Here is a 22,674-nt window from a genome sequence, read left to right on the forward strand (position 1 = left end):
TTTAGACAAGAAGACGATGCAGCACAAACTAAAGAAGCTTCTTTAATGGAGCAAGGATCACTTTCTACTAGTTTCCCCCAACACACGCCTAAATCCCCAAAGAACAGCGTGCTTAATAGCATCAAGATCGTTATTTTTTGTAATAAACTCAATCTATTATTACCTTTCGGTCCTCTAGCCATATTGGTACACTACATGATAGATAGTAAGGTAAACTATTTACTAATACTTGTAGTTTCATTTCATGTCTAAGAGCTGAATCTCAAGAATTGATTCTTGCTGTGATTCAGAGGTGGGTGTTCTTGCTGACCTTAGTAGGCATTACACCATTGGCTGAACGTCTAGGATATGCCACAGAGTAAGCCCCGCTAACACTTGTAGCACTTAGCTTACCTTATCATCTTTCTGTTTGGGAGTCTTATGTGTAAGTATTTTGCTTCTTTGAAACAGGCAACTGGCTTGTTACACGGGTCCAACTGGTATGACTTTGTTCTTCTAAAACCGGCAATTCCTTTTCTTTTTCCTTTTGTTGTTTTGCGATAATTTTTAAACGTGTTATACATATTTCACAGTTGGAGGCCTCCTAAATGCTACATTCGGGAATGTGACAGAGCTGATCATATCGATTTTCGCTTTGAAAAATGGAATGATACGTGTTGTTCAGCTGACGTTACTAGGCTCGATTCTATCTAACATGTTGCTTGTACTTGGCTGCGCCTTCTTTTGTGGTGGGCTAGTCTTTTACCAAAAAGACCAAGTCTTTGACAAGGTAGGAATCCTTATCCGCTTCATGATATTCTCCTTTTCTTGGAATTCTTTATCTTGTTTCTGATCCCTTTTCTTTTGCAATCCAGGGAACTGCGACTGTGAATTCAGGATTGCTCTTGATGGCTGTCATGGGGATACTCTTCCCTGCTGTTCTTCACTACACGCATAGTGAGGTTCACGCCGGATCATCGGAGCTAGCCCTGTCAAGGTTCAGCAGTTGCATAATGCTTATAGCTTATGCTGCTTACCTCTTCTTTCAGTTAAAGAGCCAGTCTAATTCTTATAGTCCTCTTGATGAGGTTTGTTGTGTGCCACCACTAGTTGCCTCCTTTATTCAAACATTTGATTTATTTCCATTTTAAACACATAAAACCATCTGACAAGAGCTGATTTCCCCTGTTTTACAACTTTTCATTTTTCGTATATAAACCAACAGACCTAAAACTATTTGGTTTGTGTAGTTCTGTTAAACCTGGACTTACCTTCTTGTTTAAATGCTGCGAACTCTAGGAAACAAATCAGAACGAAGAGACTTCTGCCGAAGATGAAGATCCTGAGATCTCCAAGTGGGAAGCTATCATTTGGCTCTCAATCTTGACTGCTTGGGTCTCTCTTCTATCTGGCTATCTTGTTGATGCCATAGAGGTAACAAACGATCATTTTATCATATGAGAAATAAAGATCTTATTAATTTACTAATTAAAATATAGTTAATTTGGCCTTCATTCGTTGGTCTTATACTAACTTGGCCTTGCATGAAAACCACCACAATACCATGATATGAATGTACCGTTTTTTCAGGGTGCCTCGGTCTCGTGGAACATACCAATTTCTTTTATCAGTGTCATTTTGCTTCCTATAGTCGGGAACGCAGCTGAACATGCAGGCGCCATCATGTTTGCTATGAAAGACAAACTGGTAAGCATTCTTGAGCTGTAACACCTTTAGGCTCTTCATTCCAAACTAGTTTTTTCCTTGAGACACAGCTTAACATTTTCTCTCTTCTACAGGATCTGTCGTTGGGAGTGGCTATTGGGTCCTCGATCCAGATCTCCATGTTTGCGGTATGCACCTTTAATACATTACAAGAACATTATATCATATTTGGACAACAAGTTCTGTTCGATAATCTCTGTTGCTACTTGATTAGGTCCCATTCTGCGTGGTGATTGGATGGATGATGGGTCAACAGATGGACCTTAACTTCCAGCTTTTTGAGACGGCGATGCTGTTCATCACCGTTATAGTAGTAGCTTTTTTCCTTCAGGTGGATAAAATGCTAAAGTCTAAACATCGTTTATTGTGCAAGGAAATTCCAAAACTTATAACTGATGATCTCTGTTATGTACACAGGAAGGGACATCGAATTACTTTAAAGGATTGATGCTCATTCTTTGTTATTTGATAGTAGCTGCCAGTTTCTTTGTACACGAAGATCCTCCTCAAGGTTAGTTCACTTACTGAGTTTCTTTGCAGTTTCTCAGGTATTGGCTTGTTCTTGTTCCATGATATGGACATGAAAGGGAATTGCTAGAGAATTTTGTGTCTTCGTTGCATTCAAGAAGAGCATTCTTTATTGAAATTTGCATATGTCTCTATTGTGTTGTTTTGGTTAGATGGTATATAAATCCGAGGAAGAGTCTGGCGTGAAGCATAAAGGGTCTTTAATTAAAAGCTGATGATCTCAGTAACACGAAGTGTTGGGGAGAGAGATTTGAAGATGTAAATCTGATTCTAAAGTGGTTTCCACAAACTCGAATCTTGTTAAACATGTTGCTTTACTTGTTCGTGCAAAAATATTGTTCGAACAAGTGAAGCTTATATATTCCTTTTTGGCTTTCCCTCCCCCCACAAAAATCAACATTCTTATTAGTGACATAGAAGGTTACAAGTTTTGTTTATGTTACAATGATATTATGAAAGATTGAAGATTTGTTCTTGTGCTAAACAATAGCATTTTGACTTGAAATGATGATACTCAGAGAAGTAGTGTGCAAGGGGACGACCGGATTTTTCATATAATTAAATTAGAAAACGTTGGCAGCGTTGTTAAAGTTAAGGAAACATGCTATTTTTATTTAGATTTATGGACGGATGTAAGGTTAAATTTTTTAATTTTTAGGGTTGTTTGAAAGAATCTTGAGTGATTCAGATGAACATCAAACAGGAGCAACTAAGGCTAGGCACCATGGCGGAAGAAGCTGGTTCAGTTTGTTTTACTGAGACCAGAAAACACAACTACGTACACAGCAACATAGACAGGTCTCAGTATCTGTTTTCCACATGAATGCTATTTTCTTTATGTGAGAATTGGAATCCTGGACTTACCAAATTGCTGATCTACAAAATCCAGATTAATTGTTCTATTTTTTATAGATACAGCTAATCTATATTATGAAATATGGCCAACAGTAGAAAGAGTGCCACCTATCTATTTTTATTAAAAGCAAATAGACCTAAACTTAAAAGGAATATGAAACATCTTTCATGTATTTTTTTTTAATGTATATATCACAAACAGTTTCAATACTTACATAAAAAATTTAGAGAGGCTTAGAACATGTCCCAAAAAAATAGATGCATCACCAAAAGACAAAAGTGCATCGGTAGTGAATCAAAGCGCCACTTCTTTCTCTTAGCGTAAACCATGAATGTATTGGCATATTGTTTAAGCGTTACAAATTTGTCAATAGTTTGAAAAGTTGCAGTAGTGATAGAGATATTGATTAATATTGTAAAAAAAATTATGAAAATTTGTCCCTAAAGAAATAATTTTTTATATATAAAGAAGATTGGAGTTTTGCTCACTATCAAATGGAAGATGTTTGAATAAAATTGTAGAATGTTGGTTTAGAAAAATACTGAGAAAAAGAGGAAGATAGTTGAATAAATTCATGACTGTTGGTTTTTCTATTTTAATATTTAGAAGTTGTCAAAAAGAAAACTGAGTAAAATTCTTATTAAAAACCAAATTCTAGAGTTATATTCAAAAAATTGAAGAGCTGACATGAAAAGAAGATGTCTATCTTAATTATATCTATTAAAAAGTTTAACCAATCTACAATTCTTGATAAATAGGAAATGTTAGTGTTTCATAGTATTTAACTGAGAAGCTTAAATATGAATATATCTAAATAAAATGAATGTAAAATTTATACAGCCAAAAAACCCTTTGTTACAAAATATGCATCTTTAGATCAAGCTTTCATTTAAAATATATTTTTTTGAAGTTTTAGACAAGAATTGTAAAATGTTTAAATCTCTCAAGACAAAGTTGTTCATGCATAACATGTATCTAATAATTCAATTATAAAATGAGAAAACCTATGTGAAGTATTAAAACAATCAACGTCAAATTATATTTTTCAAGATTATCACAATTAAAAAAAACAAAGATAAACTCTACATAAAAAACAAATAAGTAGCAAATTAAATTGTTTAAAAAACGGTAAACCATAAAGCGCGGGTATTCATCTAGTTTTTGTAATTCTCTCGCATATAATACACAAAATGATTCAAAAAATGGTTACAAGCTCGACTGCAGATGTAGGAGGGGTTGCTTAAGTTTTTTTATGGTGCTAGCTGTATTCTAATACCGTTGCACAAGTTGTAAAACAATATATTTTTTCTTTGAATATAATTTAACATTAGATCAAAAAAAATGCACAAAATGATTTAACAAAATTTAGCAGGAAGAAAAAACTGTAAGCGACACAAAAATAGTCATATATATGGTAATGAAAAAACAGTATAAAAAGATCAAGAATAGCGTTTTTTTTTTTGTTATTAGTAATGGTTATACATAATAAATTGTTGAGCTACTTAGGTAGATGACCATGGCATTTCGTAAAATAGAGAAAATAACGTTGTGGCAGAAAAACTTGGTAGGGGGGGGGGCTGAAAAGTCCAAACAATCCTCGGTGTTTAGGCGGGAGTAAAAGTGGCCCACCAGTAGGTTATTCTATGTAGGGAACAACATTGGTAGGACGTAATGATGATACTGATATAAATTGAAATAACTTGTTACAAAAACCATGTATACTAATAATAGTACACTATTATAACACAATAACAATACATTATTTACTATAACATGGTATTTTACATTATCACAAACATGACATAATTTATTGTAACATGTAATTTTACTTGCATACATTATTACTTTATTCTGTCTTATTGCAGCCATCGTATATTAGGGGCATGGCCATGTAACTTGTACGGTAACATGCTTGATACTAATAATAGGACACTGTTATTTTTTTTTTAAAATTAATGTTAAATTATATTTCAAAAAGTAAAAACTGTTTTACAACCAGTGCATCATTTTGCTGAACTTTTCAAAAAAAATAAGACATTTTAAATTGTCAAAATCTAGTGCCTAGCCAAGTAGGAAGAGCATTGTCGTATCGTCGATCTCCCTTGAGTCCAATTGTTAGAAGTTGGTTTCGTAGATGCTTGTCAATATGCTGAATGAGGCGGGAAGGAGGATTGGGGGCTTCGCCATGTTTCCTCCCATTACGCTCATGCCAAAGGGTATAGATCGTTGCCTGGAAAACAGAGGATACGAGGAACTGCTCTGTTCGATCTCTCCAGTTGCAAATGGAGGGGATTATCGAAGACCATCTTGTGGAGAAACGAGTCATGAAAATGCCTTGTGCAATGTTTTCCCATACCTCCGAGCTGAAGCTACAGGCGAAGAACAAATGGTCTCTAGGTTCTGCAGCACTACAGAATACACACTCCCCCAGATCGCCGCGAGACCACTGTGCCATCCCGTCACCGGTGGAGAGCTTATCCCTTAATGCCAGCCAAGTACAGAAGGAGAACTTTGGGGTTGAGTGAACAAACCAAACGCATTTGTACCAAGAGACCTCAGTTGCCGTGGAGCGGATTTGATTCCAAGTTTCCTTGGTAGAAAAACGTGGACGAAACTGACCATTTTTCCCTTTCCAAAGAACCATATCTTCTCTGGTGGATCTGCTTTCAAATTTAGCCAATAGTTCAGCTTCCATTAGAGCATAGTGCTGCAGGCGGTGCCTCCTTCGACCACGTCTACCCCATGCGTCCGCAACTGTCATTGATCTGCTTATTCCCATATCACTGAAACCTCTGTCCCCCATTATGTCAATCAAACGCCCCATGGTTGACCAGTTATCAAACCAGAAAAATGTTTGTGAACCATTTCCCACTTCAGTTCTGCAAAAAGAAGCTGCAGAGTGACGATATTTGAGAATTTTTCTCCACATCCAGGAGCCTGCAGTGGTGGTTCTGAGGCTCCAAAAACACTCCTGCTTGAGTATTGAGCTATGTACCCACTTAACCCACAGAGAGTCCCCCGAAGACAATATTCTCCAGATCAACTTTAGAAAACAAACATCATTCATTTCATTCAGAGATCTTAAACCAAGGCCACCTTCTTTCTTTGGCTTACATATGTCCTCCCAAGCGACCTTAGCTTTGTGAGGATTTAAATCCGGACCAGACCAGAGGAACGCTGAGCATAGTTTATCTATCTCACGAGTACATTGTTTTGGAAGACGAAAAGCAGAACACCAGAAACTGCATATGCTCCAGAGAACCGACTGAATCAAGTTTAAACGTCCCGCAAAAGAGAGGAAACGGGCTGTCCAGGAACCTATTTTTTTTCTTAATTTGCTCAATGAGAGGCGAACAGTCTGAGGGAGACAGACGTTTTGTAACTAAGGGCAAGCCTAAGTACCGAACCGGGAGTTGGCCAACCTCTAAGCTAAAACTGTCCTGAATCTCCTGGCTGGCAGATGCAGATAAACCACCCAGGTAAACTGTAGACTTCTCCATACTAATTTTTAAGCCTGAGCGCTTAGCAAAACTGTCAAACACCTCGATTATGCCTTCAATGGACCTAACCTTACCATCAGAGAGGACCATAAGGTCATCCGCAAAACACAGATGGGTAACACCAAGTTGCTTACATTTTGGATGATAACCAAACTGTTGTCCGACTGCGCTATCTAACATTTTGGAGAGGACGTCCATAACAATAACAAACAGGTATGGAGATAGAGAGCATCCTTGTCTCAAACCCCTTTCACTTTGAAAGAAACCCACAAGTTCACTGTTTACCTGGACTGAGAAGGAAGCCGTTGTCACACAGAGCATTATCCAATGCACAAAAACAGGCGGCAAATCGAGGGTTGTCAAAACGTTTCTCAAGAAAGGCCATTGGACAGAGTCGAAAGCTTTTGATATATCAAACTTGATGGCACATCGACTTGAAATGGAGTCTTTATGATAGTCCTTGACTAGTTCTGTAGCTAGTAGGACATTCTCAATTAATAAACGGTCCTTAACGAAAGCCGACTGATTGCCAGAGATGAACTTTGGAAGGAGAAGCTTCAGACGGTTCGCTAAGATCTTGGAGATGACCTTATAAAGAATGTTACAGCATGAGATGGGGCGGTAATCCTTCATTTCACGTGTCTCAACCTTTTTTGGAATCAGAGCAAGAATTGTAGCATTTGCACCTTTAGGAAGAAATCCTTTATCAAAAAAGGATTGAACCGCAAGTACAAACTCCAACCCAATAATGTCCCAAGCCGCCTTAAAAAACTCAGAGGTGTAACCATCAGGGCCTGGAGATTTGTCAGAAGGCATTGCAAACAACACCGTCTTGATTTCCTCCGCCAAGACTGGTCTTGTAAGGCGTTGCTTATCTTCCAAGGAACACCTAAACGACAATAATGCCTGCAATTCTGCAACCTGAACCCCCGCATAATCAGAAAGGATAAGCTGGAGAAACTCCTTAAAATGACGTTCTGCTTCTATCTTGATACCTGCCTCATCAGCCGTTGGATTTCACGAATCACATTCTGGGCTGCTCGAACCTGAACTGCCCGATGGAAAGTTTTATTATTTTGATCTCCAACTTTCAACCAGTGAAGCTTAGATTTCTGCTTCAAGTATTTCTCCTCAAATCCTGCAACAAAACTCCACCTATCATAGGCTTGTTTCTCTTCCGCCATAGCAGTGGTAGAGGGATAAAGGAGGTTAAATTCCTGCTTTTCACAAAGATGAGCATATGCTTCCTTCGTTTTCACAACCAAATGGTCAATCCTGTTTCTCGCCATAGCTTTAAGTTTAGGCTTGAGTGCCTTAAGCTTCTTTGTAAACCAGAAAAGAGATGATGTAGACAAGCGGATTGATTCTGTAGTACCCCAAAATTCCTCTACCAATGGCTTAAACTCAGGCATGTCCACCAAGGCATTTACAAATTTGAAAGGTTTACGACGTGGCCTAGGTACCCCTTGACTCACCAGGTTGATTCGACAGCGTGAATGATCCGAACACCCACCTGCTTCGAAAACATTATATGACTGTGGAAAGTCAGCGAGCCAAGCCTCACTTACCAACACACGGTCTAACTTTTTGGATATTAGATCATTCTCTCGCTTATTACACCAGGTAAACAGGGGGCCTTGAGACTCCAAATCAGAGAGAGAACAGTAGTTCACTACGCGAATGTTCCTCTATGGCTAAAGTCTCATTAAAGTCACCGAAAATAATCCAAGACTTATCCCTCATTAGTGGAGAGTCTATATGACAGCGTAAATCCTCCCATAAGGCTTTCCTCTCTTCCATCAAATTGAATGCATAGACAAAAGAACAAAAAAATTCATTCCCTTCCTCCTCCAACTTAACTGAACAGGTAATAAGTTGCCCAGTTTTGTATACTGGAGTCAATCTCACATTACTCCGCCACACCACCCAGATACGCCCTCGAGCATGATGCTCATAATTAGACAAAATCGACCAATCTTTGAATAACTTTGCACCCAACCACTGTGACTTTCGCTCTTTAACCATTGTCTCCAACAGATGACCAAAACGCAAATTCGGATCACCCACCCACTTCTTTACGATAGAATGTTTTAAAGTACGGTTTAAACCGCGAACATTCCAAAAGAAGCACTACATTAATGACGCTTTGAAGAGTTCCTCTTACTCTGATCCCTAAGATTGATGTTAGGGAGTTGAGTAGTAGGCTTCAAAATAACTTTATGAGTGGTCTTTGAAACACGAGGTAAAACTGGACGTAGTTGAGGGATTTGAGAAGTCTCCAACTGTGTCTCTTGCTGTGTGGGCATACCCGTATCATCCTCCACAGGACTCGAGTCCTCGACAACATCAGTCGAAATCGTTTCTTCATCAAAAACAACCTCCTCTGTATCCCCCTTATCACTTAGAGCTGAAAAAGCATTGGATAGAATAGAAGGTTCTAACAACTTCCTCTCTATAGACTTCTGCTGACCCGGGCTTCGAGTTGTTTTAGGTGTTTTCCACTCTTCCTCTCCTCTAGCAATGTTCCCCACAATAGAAGTAACAACAGAGGGAAGAGGTTCATTTTCCCCTGTTTTGCTAGCATGGGTCGAGGTTGGGATCAATCTTGCTTCTTGATCAGAAACAAGGATAGGAGTGTTTTTAGTTGGTGAAACAGCAGGTTGAGCTAGACAAGTCTCCTTGAGATGGCCCCATTTACCACAAACTCCACACTTTGGTGGCAACCAAGGATAAGAGTACTTAATGACGACCTCAAACTCTCCCTCTTCCTCTCCCATGAATACAAGATCCTTTGGTAAAGGCTTAGTCAAGTCCGCTTCGACCAGAATCTGTGCAACATCAAAACTTGTGCATGCATCAGTTTTCGGGTGGAGGCGTACTGGTTTACCAACAACGCTAGCCAATAACTGTAAACCCTTATGGGTGAACGTGGTGGGTGGAACATCAGTTAGAGTAACCCACAGGGGTATTGACTGCAAAGCATGCTGATTCTCCTCTTCATACGGAGACCACTTCGTTATGACCATGGGAATATCCATGATATTCCACATCCCACGATTCAAAACGCTACTCCTCAGAGACTCACTCCTAATCTGAAACTTCACAGTAGTGTCATTAACTTCAAAAACATCAATCAAAGTGGAGGTGTCTCCCAAACGCCATATTTTGTTTACAATCATATGTATCTTACCCACATGAGAAGCTTTAGTGCTCAAAAATTTCCCAAGCAGGAAATCCTCCCATAGAGGTTTGGAGCCCTGCAAGACGTCCTTTGGAACGATGACCCATTGTTGACCATCAATGTCCACTACATCAAACGGTTGCTTAGTGAAACCATGTTTCCGAGCTACATTGGCATAAGATCGCTTAGATTGTAAGCCCACCCCCTGCTCCAGATTCGTTTCCTTTAACCCTTCCACCCTGTCCTGCACCAATTGCAGACCACCAACCTCCTGAGAAACGTCATCCCCCTGAGAAGAAAACCTCTCATCCGACACCGGAATACCTCCCCCTAGAGTCAGAGAGGCCGGCGGCGGCATGATTCTTGCGTGAAAAGCCAAAATCCTAAATTGCCTTTTTTGTCTCTCGCCACGTCAGCTTTTTTACCAACTCACTTCTTATGAAACTAGAGTATCAAAAAAGGACACTGTTATAACATAATAACAATACATTATTTACTATAACATGTTACCGTACATTATCACATTACTTCTTCACTATCGAAACATGGCATAATTTAATGTAACATGTAATTTTACTTGCATACATTATTCTATCTTATTGCAGCCACCGTATATTAGGGGCATGGCCATGTAACTTGTACGGTAACATGTTTGATACTATATGGTAATTTCCACAACTTTTACAAAGAATTAGAATAATAAATGAGAAACGTGTGAGAGTAGATAACGTTCAAAATTCAAACTAGGTAATCATTGATTATCTGTCGCATGGGGCCCTTATGTTTGTAGGAGACGGGAGGCGAGGAAGGTAATTTTAAGGTGTATAGCAGACATCCGGACATGGATCATAGTTATTTTATGAATTCTTTGTAAAAATATACTTCCTCTTTCTCACAAATATTGATGTTTTGACACTTTCACACATATTAAGAAAAAATTTAGTTTTTATTTATAAATTAATTTATAATTACTTTTTGGTAGAGAGAAAATATAAACCAATAAAAATTCAAAAAATTTACATATTTTTAATAATTATTTCTTGAAGTTTACAAAACATCAATTTTTGTGAGACAAAAAAATATCCAAAACATCAATTTTTGTGAAGACAAAGGGAGTAGTCATCTGGTATAGATACTCTAAATTGTTTAGTAGGTTACCAGTTATTTATTGGCAAAGTTGATCGGAAATAATTGTTGTCTATCTTGATTTTAAAATTAAAAATGAGGTAAAAGATGTTTCGGGTATTGTGGGCTTTCTTCAGCTATTGACTGGAAGAAGACCGAAACGTATGTTTAACTAAAAAAATCCAGACCCACGCGCTGCAGGTCCTCTTAATTTTCCATTTATGCGAAAAATCCCCAAATCGGAGGGTTATAGTCCACGCATTCTAGTCTCACGCGCTAAACGCGCCTTTGGTGCATGTGGTTTTGTTTTTTTCCATCCATGCACGCGCGTATCGTTCAAAAACAAAGTATAACTTATAACTTCAAAGCAGTTGCGATGCCACAATGATGATTATGAAATAAAAAACCGAAACCATGGTTTTATAGCTTTCCTGTTATTGTTTATAATCTATTGGGCACAAAACTAAAAATCAATAAAAGGTGGAGTTACAAAGATGTGGTTCCTTAAACAAGGAGTAGTATTACTGTCTTTGTGACGAAACTCACTCTATTCCCCAACACAAATCAAGCAAAGTACGAAGAAGAGGAAGATGTATCGGCCAATATCTGCAATTGTAGGGAGACAAAATATCACATTATTTCTTCATCACCAGGAATAAATAGACAACGAAACTGTATGCTTTAGTTTAGTGACATAACTGTATAATGTTAGCTTTTTTACTTGTACGTTTTTAAATCTTACATTCGCTATATTTGTTTAATAAGTGAAATATATTTCTAGAAAGTTTCCTCTTTATGCATTTATAAATCAAGGAAAATAATGTAAATTCAAACTCATTACCTCAAGCTGATCTTCGGTGAAAGAGTCTTTCTGGATGTTCCATGTGTCCGCATGTGTTCGTCGGAACTCAGCCACTGCTTTTGTCACAGTCGATTTTATAGGTGTAGGTTCCCCCGCGAAACGAGCCAGTAATGTCACATGATCCGGCAACCAGCTGAAAACATTTACAAAAACTTAAGATTAGTCATAGACGTTCAAGTTCAAGTTCAAGCTTAAGCTCTGCGCCACACACTTCTGACGTAGAGATGTTACCTGGGCATGTCATATGGAACAGACAAAACTGAAGCTACCAAACCAAGAACTGCTCCGTGCACCTCCGCAACACACTTGGTTGAACTTGATTTCCTGAAACAACTCGATGCAACTCTAAGGTCATGTTAAAACAAAATGAAAGAAAATATATGCAAATCACAGCTTCTTTTTTTGTTAATTGCGTTTTCACAATGGGCGACAAAAGTTAACACAAAAATGCTGAAAAGGGAAGGGAAGGTTAGTTAAACCTCCGGTTCCTTCTCTTTTGGAATGAGTTTGCCTCTGCATAGGATCTATCACGAAAATCTGCAGCAAAGTCTTCATCTCCTCCTTTCATTAGGCCTGCTAGAACTGCTGCAGCATGTTCTCGTACCTGAAGACCAGATAAAATCAATGAGTAAAGAAAAAACTACGCACTTGATCTTACCATATGCAATTAATCACAAGGTTGAATTATTCAAAAACAACGCTAATGGACAACAACATAATTCTGATGAGGAGAAAAAACGAAGCTAGGAACTTGCCTCTACTTGGCTGTCAACAAGGAGCTTTTCCACGGTTTTCCAGATTTTCTGTTTCTCTTCATTAGTGAGGATGAAAGTATGCCTAGTAGAAAAGGTTATATAATAAAAATCTTTATTAGTAAAAAGCGTATTTGCTTGTCACTTTGCTACATGTAACATATATAATCAACAGATAATACCTGTACATAAAAGTTCGCAGATATGTCAGGGTTGAAGATCTTATACGCCAGTTAGAGTCATCAGCAGAAGAAAGAATGACTCCAATAACTTTCTGTAGATGAGAGTCTGGGAAAAATCTCCACTTTAGCAGCTCAAAGGTTGCTTTAGCCAATGTTGACAGATCTTTATGTGATGTTTCCTTCAATAGATGGAAATAAATCTTCCATGATTCCCAGTCATGGAAAAGCGATTGAGATGAAAGAAAGTTAAAAAAATATAATGGTTATACCTGTAAGGATATCACTGGATAGAGGAATTCTGCAATTACATCGAGCAGATACGAAGCCCTCCCCGATTTAAAAGATGAGATAATGAAATGGAAGAGCTAAAGATAGGATAAGAAGAAAAAATATTAGTATCAAATGTCTCTCAAGTACTGGGTCGAAAAAAATTTGAGAGAGCCAGTACCGTCTCCATCCATTTAACATCATCTAGAGAATCGCCGTTAGATTGAGCACTTTCCATATCTACATCTGCTGAAGTGTCTAAGCTGTCTGATATGCTAGCTTGTTGAATGTTTGTAACAGCTTCAGATGCTCGTGCACTAATAAGCTTGAACCAATTTTCTTCCCTTAGTCGGCTATCAACATCTGTTCTCCCTTCTTCAGATGGATATTCTTGTTGATATGACATCCGCAGACGAATGTTAGAGCATAATACTGAAAGAATTACACCGATAGCTTCCCTTATCTGTTCATTGTCACACAAAACAAACAGGTTTTCAGAATTTTTACTTTAACACTCATATTTTAGCTTGTCAAAAGACACTCAAATGCATAATTTTTCATGAAAACAAAATGGACAGAGATGTCGAGTACAATAGATGAGTGTGAGACATCTTACTTGTGCCGAGGAATGGGACATATTACAGATCAACTCATCAAGAAGTACGATATGCAGCTTCACTTCTGATATGGGCATCTTTGGTGGAGATAGTTCTATCAGAGCAGCTGAAAGAAAAGCATACCGCTTTGCAACAACAGTGGTGGTCGCACTTGGTGGTAATGGTGCCACTATACAATCCAAAATTTGTTGTCTCATGACAGGAATTTTGGTTCCTTGTTTCCCTTTCCCTGTGACAGCATAACGTATGCATGCAGCCCACTCTGGTATGGATTCTACTGATTGGCCAAGAATAACATTCTGCAACTGAACCATTATCCAGCTATCCCAATCACTAAGAAGACCATTAACATCAGAGTGCAGTACACCTGCTAATGCTTCAGCAGCAACGCACTGTTTTGGTCTCTCCTTGGCATTACAAAACTCCTCTAAGGGACTTTTTAGTGCCATCAACACAGGCACTCCACATTCTTGTGCTAATCGCTTGAAGATACGAGCAAAACTTGGGTCGAATATATCACTTCCTAACAAAGATATCCAACTAGGAGTTTTTGGCCATGAAGCCGAAAATTCGAAAAAGAAACGAGTGATTGACTTGTCCGCCATGCTCTGGAAGGATGAACTTCCATGATTTCTAGAGGAACTATCAGTGTCAGTAATATGGATATGCGAAAGACTTTCAAAAGTCTCCCTGAAGAATCCTTCTTCTTGAAAAATTTGGCTCAATGCTAAATCAAGGGATGAGTTGGCATTTTCTTGTGAAGACACAGAAGGTTGATCCTTTCCTTGCATCTTCTGCGGTGACTCTTTAAGTAGCGTGTTTAAAGCTGAAATTGCTAGTATTCTTGTCTGAGGAAGTTGACTTTTCAAGTTTCTGAGGAAGTGGCCTGTAAATACCACCATAATCTTAGTTAGGAAGGAGAAACTCAAATAATATGAAGAAAAAGCCTTCCAATATATTCCACCAACTAAAATCTGTACCAGCAGTTTCATCAAGAATTTTGAAGGAGAAACTTGGGTCAATCCTAGAGGACATAGCTAGCAGAAGGAGCACTCTGTTAGCCATCAAGTTGTACCTGGAATAAGTAAAAAAACATTATGTCTCCATACCTTCCAAATTATGAACTGAGAGTTCGGGAGCTAAAAGTCTAACTATGTCTACATAAATGCTTTTCCAATGGAAAAAATAGATCAATGGTAGGATAGATATACCGCCAATGCAAGCTAGAAGAATCAAAACTCATGGAGCCGATCTGAGATACAAGATCTCCGGAAGTAGACCCGTCAACACGGCTTTCCAATGAGCGAAGTATATTTCTAGACAGTCCCGCAAAGTGAATGTTATATTTGACAAAAAGCTGCAAGCATAAAAAAATTAGCCAGGAACTGAAGGAAAAAGAAGGCCTTCACCCTAATAACAAAGACTGGACCTTTACCTCAATGATTGCTTTTTGGGATTTCATAGATTCATGATGAGAACTACAGAAGATTAAAAACAAATTTTAATATCAATTTTACACGCATATATGTCCTTAGCAAGAAATATATGTTATTTATCTTAGAAATGTAAAAAGGTTACCTTGAAAGAACACCAAGAAGAAAAGAGGAAAATGATTTTGGATCCTGGAGTAGCAGAACAAACATTAGTTTTTGCATTCGAAATAGAGCAAGGAACAACTAACACTAAATGACTACCGTCGTCAAATGCTTGAGAACACTTTGTGAAGAGAGAATGGCACAAGAACCAAGGACTACATGCTCTGGTACATCCGGATTTCGCAAGTTCTCAGTAAGGGACAGAACACACTTTGAAAGCAAGGGGGGCCATCTCTTTAACAGTTTCAGCAAAGACTTTCCAGCAAGCCTGAATAACACCAGAGTTTAAAGCAAAGCCAGGTCATTAATGTATTGAAAGAAGGGTAAAAGCCCGGAAGAGAATTTTACAGACAACATTTTAGGAGATGTTTAGTCCTTTCCAAAGTTTAAGAAATATAACCATTGACATGCATATTTTAACCACAGATGGACACAAAAGTACTCACACTCGAACAGTCTCATAGTTGTGCAGACACAGGGTCAAAAGATCATCAACCATAAGTGTCAAGGGTTCCGGTGGAGAGAAGTTCGCATCTGTACGAAACAGATGATAGGACGATTGTGATGACCTCCATGTGTTGTGCATGTACGCCTTGTCAATGAGTGCCCATCTAGGCCTGGAAGACAAGAAGATTTGCAAGAAATTAAAATCAAGACGTGTATGTATTTAATTCAAACAAAAGAGAGAATTACCTTCTCTTGCCCTTAGAATGAAACTCTGTAATAAAGTTCGCTGGAGGCTCTACAATCGCAGTAGATTCCAGTTTCCAAGCCTGCCTGTGATTTGACCATTCATCATACTCCAAACTGCCTGCAAACATTCAAAAGACAAGTGTTACGGAGAGAAAACATGCGGCTAGTCAACAGAAAGAAAGCAAGCCAGAAGCTTTCTGCAGTACCATAGTTTCCTAGAGCATCCATTATGCGGATTATTAATATCAGCAAGATGCTGTCATCTGACTTTTTCTCTAACAAGTATCTGCAAACATCATATAACAAAACCATCAAAAACATATACTTTTAGTAGTAGTATATGCTTTTTAAAGAGAAGTAAGCAGAGCAGCTATTGAATAAACATTACTTGCAGGCTGCATGAATAGTTTCAGCAGTTTTTTCTCGTATTTCAGCACTGCCAACACATGAACCTGATGCTCCAGCAATAAAGAACGGCGGATCTTCATCCATATCATGTCTAGGTGATGGCCTGAAATCAGGTAGGCAAGACAAAACACCTTGCAATGTCGAATCTATACGCAAAAGAGTCACTTTAAGGTGTGTTTTCTCTTCTCCTGCACCACAAATATCATCAATGAGGCAAGCACATGTAAAATATTTGGAGCAAACAAGTATGAATACGGCGCGTGATATCACCCATGCAATATAGAAATGTCAGCCTTTAGCTTTAACATGAAACATGCAAACCACACTGGTATACGATTGATAAATATGTATATATCCTTGAAGTAAGACTGAAACACACAAACTAATGACCGAAATTACCTGCATCAGAGTGGATGTTTGATTGGCAAATACTCAAAAGATCATCTAATGCTGACTGAAGATGGAGGTCTAAGAGCTCATTGGCACACTGAGTTTCCTCTTTGGTGGGAACATGCCACCTGGAGTGTGCCACCTGCTCATCCTTAGAGGAAGCTTTGGTGCTGATCCATTCCTCCAAAGCAGGAGCATCTGGGTGACGAGACAAACATCTAACAAGAGCAGAAAGTTATTGTTTTAAGTAACGAGACAAAAAAAACACACCAAGATATTGCTAAATATTCTTGAGATATTACGCACTTGTACTGGTCAATAGGATAGTAAAGAATCAAACTTCCGAGGAGAGATCGAAGAAGATGATCCCCAGCTCCATTAACCTTTCATAAGGCAACCATCACATTATCAAACAAGCCAGATAAACATACATGCTAAAAATGGTATACAAAAGACAAGCGTACACATCACTAAAAAATGGTATACCAAAAGAAAAATTTGAGTCCATAAATATCATTTCAGGAAAAATTTATACCTTCCAAGATGAGGAATTAAATGCGGAAGATATAGCTTCGATCAAATGACCTTTGTACCGAAGAAGTGAGCTGCCTCCATAAGTGATGGCAACTGACAATACTTTCAGCTGATAATCTATAGCTGCCTCAAGCGCTGGAGAAAGTGTTTGTTTGTCTTTCTGAAAAGGGGTGATACAAGCAACAAAAAAAATTAATTACTTTGCAAACTGAAGAGAATGCAGAAGCTTCAAACAAAAACTATTGGTAGCACCTTATTGACAACAAGGGTCTCTGCACTTCCTTTTCCTCCATACCCAGTGACAGGGATTTCTTTCAAAGAAGATATAACAGCAAGGAGCATTGGTTCAACAATTTGAGAAACTGCTTCTTCGGGGTTTGAATGAACACAGGCACAACAAAGCAGCCCAACCTCGGCGATTGCACCAGGAAGGATATTTGTCTGAACAAACTTTGATATCTTTTTCAAGGCCTGTTAGAGATTAACGCAAACAAGCACTTAAACTTCTCTTTCACCGAAAAGTATAAGGAGTTTCTATAGTAACAGAGACAAACCAACCTGGCTATATAGAGATCCAGATAGTCTTCCAAGTAGGATTTCAAGCATGCAATAGTAATAAGGACCATCCTCAACTAAAAACGTTCCTGATGTTGCCGATGAACTTAGGCCTTCATTTCTACAGCATCAGAAAATCTTAACATAATTAATAATAGATGAGAGGAGTATCAAATGTTATATAACAAAGAAGAAGAGACCACAATAATGAAGCAGGGTTGTNCTGGAGAAAGTGTTTGTTTGTCTTTCTGAAAAGGGGTGATACAAGCAACCAAAAAAATTAATTACTTTGCAAACTGAAGAGAATGCAGAAGCTTCAAACAAAAACTATTGGTAGCACCTTATTGACAACAAGGGTCTCTGCACTTCCTTTTCCTCCATACCCAGTGACAGGGATTTCTTTCAAAGAAGATATAACAGCAAGGAGCATTGGTTCAACAATTTGAGAAACTGCTTCTTCGGGGTTTGAATGAACACAGGCACAACAAAGCAGCCCAACCTCGGCGATTGCACCAGGAAGGATATTTGTCTGAACAAACTTTGATATCTTTTTCAAGGCCTGTTAGAGATTAACGCAAACAAGCACTTAAACTTCTCTTTCACCGAAAAGTATAAGGAGTTTCTATAGTAACAGAGACAAACCAACCTGGCTATATAGAGATCCAGATAGTCTTCCAAGTAGGATTTCAAGCATGCAATAGTAATAAGGACCATCCTCAACTAAAAACGTTCCTGATGTTGCCGATGAACTTAGGCCTTCATTTCTACAGCATCAGAAAATCTTAACATAATTAATAATAGATGAGAGGAGTATCAAATGTTATATAACAAAGAAGAAGAGACCACAATAATGAAGCAGGGTTGTAATACATTACTCACATAACACTGCTGGGTTCCAAATGCTGTAACAAAGCGATCAAACGACACAAAAATTCATCCAGCCACTCAGAGAAGGTAGCCATAGTCATGAGTGATAAGTCATCAGAAGTATCGTCCAATACAGCCATCTGCAACATGCAAGGATAAAATCGGTTAAAGAAACAAGTATTTTGAACAGTGAATGTTTGAAATATTTCAAGGTTAAAGAGCTTACATTGGAAAATATGGAGCCAATCAGTTGCATAGTTGCCAAGGTTTTAGGGGGGTCATTGGCATCCATACCAAGCAATGCATTTGATAGAGAAATCCCTATAAGATCAAGGAACATCCTACCATCCACATCACCACCAAGATCTTGTGCTTCAGCAGTTGACATGGATGACTGCAGGATTGACCGGCCAGCAAATGCTACGGACATCATAGCAGTTTTCAACTGGTGGGTGGCAGTTGTCTGACTATACATAAACATTTGTTACGAAGTTAATTGATAGATGAGAACTGTCATTTTGCAAGAAATAGATATAGTAAAATAAGGACACAAAAGTCTGTAAGATAACGAAGCGAACACAAACTACAAACCGTTTCCAAAGCCAAATGGAACCGAGACGCCACAAAAGGAAGGACCAAAGAGGGCTCCACATAAGACAACATGGATGTCGCTGCAGCAACTGTCTCGGAAAGATGTTCATTCTTGCTATATTGACCACGATCAATCAGCTTCAACACCACGTCGACAAAAGCTATCCTCTCCGGCTTTCCTAAACAGACTGCTGACAGACTATCTGGATCCCTGTAGGATTATGATCTAATCAAGAGACTGCCAATATGATTATATGCATTAAAAATGGTGATATTGTTGTATTCTTACTGCTGCTCACGCTGTAAACGCTTTTGGAATGCTATCACCAGGTGGAGCAAAAACCGTTCCAAGGAATAAGTCCAACGGCCACCATTAGACGGATGATAATATCTACATTTAAACAATAGAGAAACAGTAAGTAGAACAGTTGTAACTTTGCAGTTTACGAAATAAATAAACAAAAGAGCGTTATAGGTTTCAGTCAACAAACTGTTCTAAGAGGTTGACCAATTTCTTGAACTGCTCATGTGCCGAACTTCCAGGTTTCAGAAAGTATACCTGAAACAGAAGCCAGAAAATTCATCCCATTAAGATCTATTAGTCAGATACAGCAGAGAAATGCAGTAAAATCAAAATGTACAATAACTTACAATAGATTGTGCAATTGATTTTGATGGAGTAGTAGTCCTGTTAGAGAACAAGAATCTTGTGTTTCTGGGAACATCAACTGAAAAAGGATATGATCCACTTCCATTTGCAACAGGAACCTAAAACTGAATTAAATAAGAATCCGGTGTATGGAGGAAAAGGTAATACAGAATCTGGAAGATGACAGGAGGCCGGACAGAAGCATCTGAATCTCATTTAAATTTTGCCATCTATACGACTATACATCCCCAGCTGCTTTCAAGCATATCAATTTTCTATTTTCCAGTTCAGTTGTCCAGACATTCCGTGAGAGAAAAAGTATATGGTTTCCAAAATAAAACAGAAGCCAAGATTTTTTGACATTTTAGGTTGGAATTCTAAAGACTTAATAATCACTAGCAACACCAGGAAAACTTCACGCACCTCAAACATATTCAAGAATCTACTGAAAAGCATGGGAAAATAGGACTCCCAGTCGATAAAGCTGCAGTTTTTTATCACACGAGCTAGCACAGCAGTCCACTGACTATTCCAAAATTGACAATTTGGTATGGAATCCCAGAGCTCTAGACAGTTTTTTATCCATTTTCTACAAGGTCAGAAGAAGAAAAACAAAGTAATTCCTTCGTTAAAATGTGAAAAAACCAAAGATATCACCGGTTACCAAAACAAGAATTTGTCCTTACTCAGAGAAGAAATCCTGATTTTCGGGGTTCGTAGGAAGAAACAATCCCACGAAGCCAGAGCCCTCAAACGAGGAATTATGCCAGGGGTTCTCCAAAAGAGACCTGAATGTGAGTAGAAGAAAAAGGTGAGCACACTATAGCATCTAATAGACTCTAATTTCAGCAATAGTCTTAAATTGTCTAACTCAAATATCGTATTATCTGTAATGATTCTACTGAAAAGCTTGAATTAATCATTTACCCCTACTAATGAAGGCACGAGGTATCCTAATAGTAAGTTTTTGATATGATGCTTTACGCATTGATTCACAGAGACTGACGTGCTAACATAGGGACGTGGTATACAGGAGTGAACTACTGAGAAATATGACGGCCATAGTGAAAAGTTTTGTAACCTCATAATAGATCCACATATAATGAACACGATGATTCCTACAGTACTTTTCCCCCCCTTCTCCCAACTCTTTGTCCAATGCAGCAATATAACAGAGTGGTTCCAACTTTCACATATAGGAATGCAAGATAGAACAGACAGGATCATGATAGTGTCGTAATAATGCTCTTTGACAATACTAGATACACTAACGCATTTGTAGAAGTAATAACACTACCATGATGAATTTAAAGATCCCATGCCAACAACTTACATGAATTCGGACCATATCTCCGATGCAGCCCCTTGTGGAAAAAATCTCCTACAGGAACGAATGAGAGAAGTAACAGCCGTAAAGTGTCGTTGTCTCAATCTCCAACCTTCAGGACCCGGGCTCCTACAGATGATACAAATTTGAAAACATTAAAGATGAAACAAAACCAAGACATCAAAAACGGAGATAGAAAATTAATTCCCTTCATGAGTATCTAGGAAAAAAGGACCCATAAACTATGCCTGCCAGAAAATCAAAGAGGACAAACCTGCTGAAATGTGCATGAATCAAGGTATCATACAAGGGCCTCCACGGAACTTTCAAAGACAGCTTCTTACGATACTTGTTGATCAGTCTGACTAAAACATTACCCCATCTAACCTATTGTACCAGAAACAATCACTCAAACGGTAAGCATAATATAGTGGAAAAAAGTAAAAGGTATATGAGGAAACGGGTAGGTAACTGTTGAGTTTATTCTGGTATTAGCCTTCGAACCTGTGCATACAACTTATTCTCAGATGAATGAAAAATTTGTAAGCCAATTTCCACGAGGTCAGTAACATCTTCCACGGACAATTCACTTTTCGCTCTAACAAAGCTGCAAAATGTATTAAGAAAACGCCATCAGACAATAGCAAAGTACAGCATCATAAGAACCAAGTATGCCCAACTTACAAAGTGAAACATCATGATGCAAGTTACTACACAATCAATCCCAGCTACATAGAGATAACCAGAAATTAACCGGAACACCTAACACACTGTTCATTTAACTCAGTCTTAGTCGTGTATTGCGAACACCTAAACCCCAGCAAATAAATTTCGATATACTGACTCGATTGTAAACTGAGCTAATCGTCTCTTAAATTCATCATCTACATCTTCAAATCGCAACAAGAAGCAAGCAATTCGAACGAAATTAAAAAAGAAAATTGAACGAGGGTTTTTTGCAATCAAACCGCGAAATCGAGGACTCACAGTTCAATAACGGAGATCCATTTAAGAGTGGCGTAAACAGACTCAGGATCATCAGGTCGGTGCAACTCTTTGACGCTACGCACGACACGAGCGAAGGACTCTTTCTCCTTCTTCGTCTCCTCCGCTACAGGCGGCGGTAACCATTCATTGTACAGATGCATCTCTTCTTCTCAGTCTCTCCCGTCTTCAATTTTTCTCTGCAGATTTGATCTGATGCAGTTCTCTTCTCTCTCGGACTCTGAATTTATAGCTGCGTTTGCTTTTCTCAGTTTTTTTCTTCTCTTGTTTTCTTTCCAAGCAAGAAAAATCATATCCAAGGAAAAGGACAATGAACACAACACAACACACACAATATAATAGCAAATGAAATACAGCTTGGTGAAACAAATTAATTAATTATCGTATTGACTTTACCGTTGACTGGCTACCGGCAACAGGTGCTGCAGCAGGTATGTATTACCCACCAATTTACCGAAACCGACTAATATTATTTTAAGTTAGCCC

At 38.4% G+C, this 22,674-nt stretch overlaps 2 protein-coding genes across 3 annotated transcripts in view; one reads left to right on the top strand and one right to left on the bottom strand.

Moving 5' to 3' along the window:
- The window catches only part of LOC104777722 (vacuolar cation/proton exchanger 2), a 4,772-nt gene extending 2,035 nt beyond the window's left edge, over nt 1–2,737 (top strand). Inside the window, exons 4-14 of the mRNA XM_010502022.2 lie at nt 56–210; nt 291–358; nt 451–479; nt 573–769; nt 855–1,067; nt 1,279–1,413; nt 1,570–1,686; nt 1,779–1,832; nt 1,919–2,035; nt 2,122–2,215; nt 2,385–2,737. Of these exons, the coding sequence (XP_010500324.1) occupies nt 56–210; nt 291–358; nt 451–479; nt 573–769; nt 855–1,067; nt 1,279–1,413; nt 1,570–1,686; nt 1,779–1,832; nt 1,919–2,035; nt 2,122–2,215; nt 2,385–2,395 (1,190 nt within the window). The 3' untranslated portion in view covers nt 2,396–2,737. The remainder of the gene's footprint in view (nt 1–55; nt 211–290; nt 359–450; nt 480–572; nt 770–854; nt 1,068–1,278; nt 1,414–1,569; nt 1,687–1,778; nt 1,833–1,918; nt 2,036–2,121; nt 2,216–2,384) is intronic.
- On the bottom strand, nt 11,266–22,501 carry LOC104777734 (proteasome activator subunit 4). 2 transcript variants are annotated; one of them, XM_010502043.2, is made up of 36 exons: nt 22,171–22,501; nt 21,688–21,790; nt 21,458–21,570; nt 21,190–21,312; nt 20,938–21,042; nt 20,543–20,644; nt 20,280–20,445; nt 19,859–19,975; nt 19,699–19,766; nt 19,497–19,598; nt 19,208–19,418; nt 18,843–19,079; nt 18,629–18,756; nt 18,396–18,513; nt 18,090–18,308; nt 17,196–17,354; nt 16,967–17,043; nt 16,670–16,878; nt 16,251–16,458; nt 16,069–16,148; nt 15,863–15,980; nt 15,616–15,786; nt 15,269–15,437; nt 15,153–15,196; nt 15,010–15,052; nt 14,786–14,931; nt 14,555–14,649; nt 13,574–14,460; nt 13,139–13,420; nt 12,960–13,055; nt 12,691–12,869; nt 12,512–12,593; nt 12,236–12,360; nt 11,988–12,080; nt 11,736–11,889; nt 11,266–11,500 (listed from the first exon to the last, which is right to left on the bottom strand). In XM_010502043.2, exons 1-36 carry the CDS (start codon nt 22,329–22,331, stop codon nt 11,459–11,461), a joined length of 5,532 nt encoding a protein of 1,843 aa, XP_010500345.1. In that variant the 5' UTR covers nt 22,332–22,501; the 3' UTR covers nt 11,266–11,458. The 2 variants fall into 2 exon arrangements, with proteins under 2 accessions (XP_010500345.1, XP_010500350.1); XM_010502048.2 differs by lacking the exon at nt 20,938–21,042.

The sequence above is a fragment of the Camelina sativa genome, chromosome 1 (genome assembly GCF_000633955.1).
Source record: "Camelina sativa cultivar DH55 chromosome 1, Cs, whole genome shotgun sequence".
NCBI lineage: Eukaryota > Viridiplantae > Streptophyta > Magnoliopsida > Brassicales > Brassicaceae > Camelina > Camelina sativa.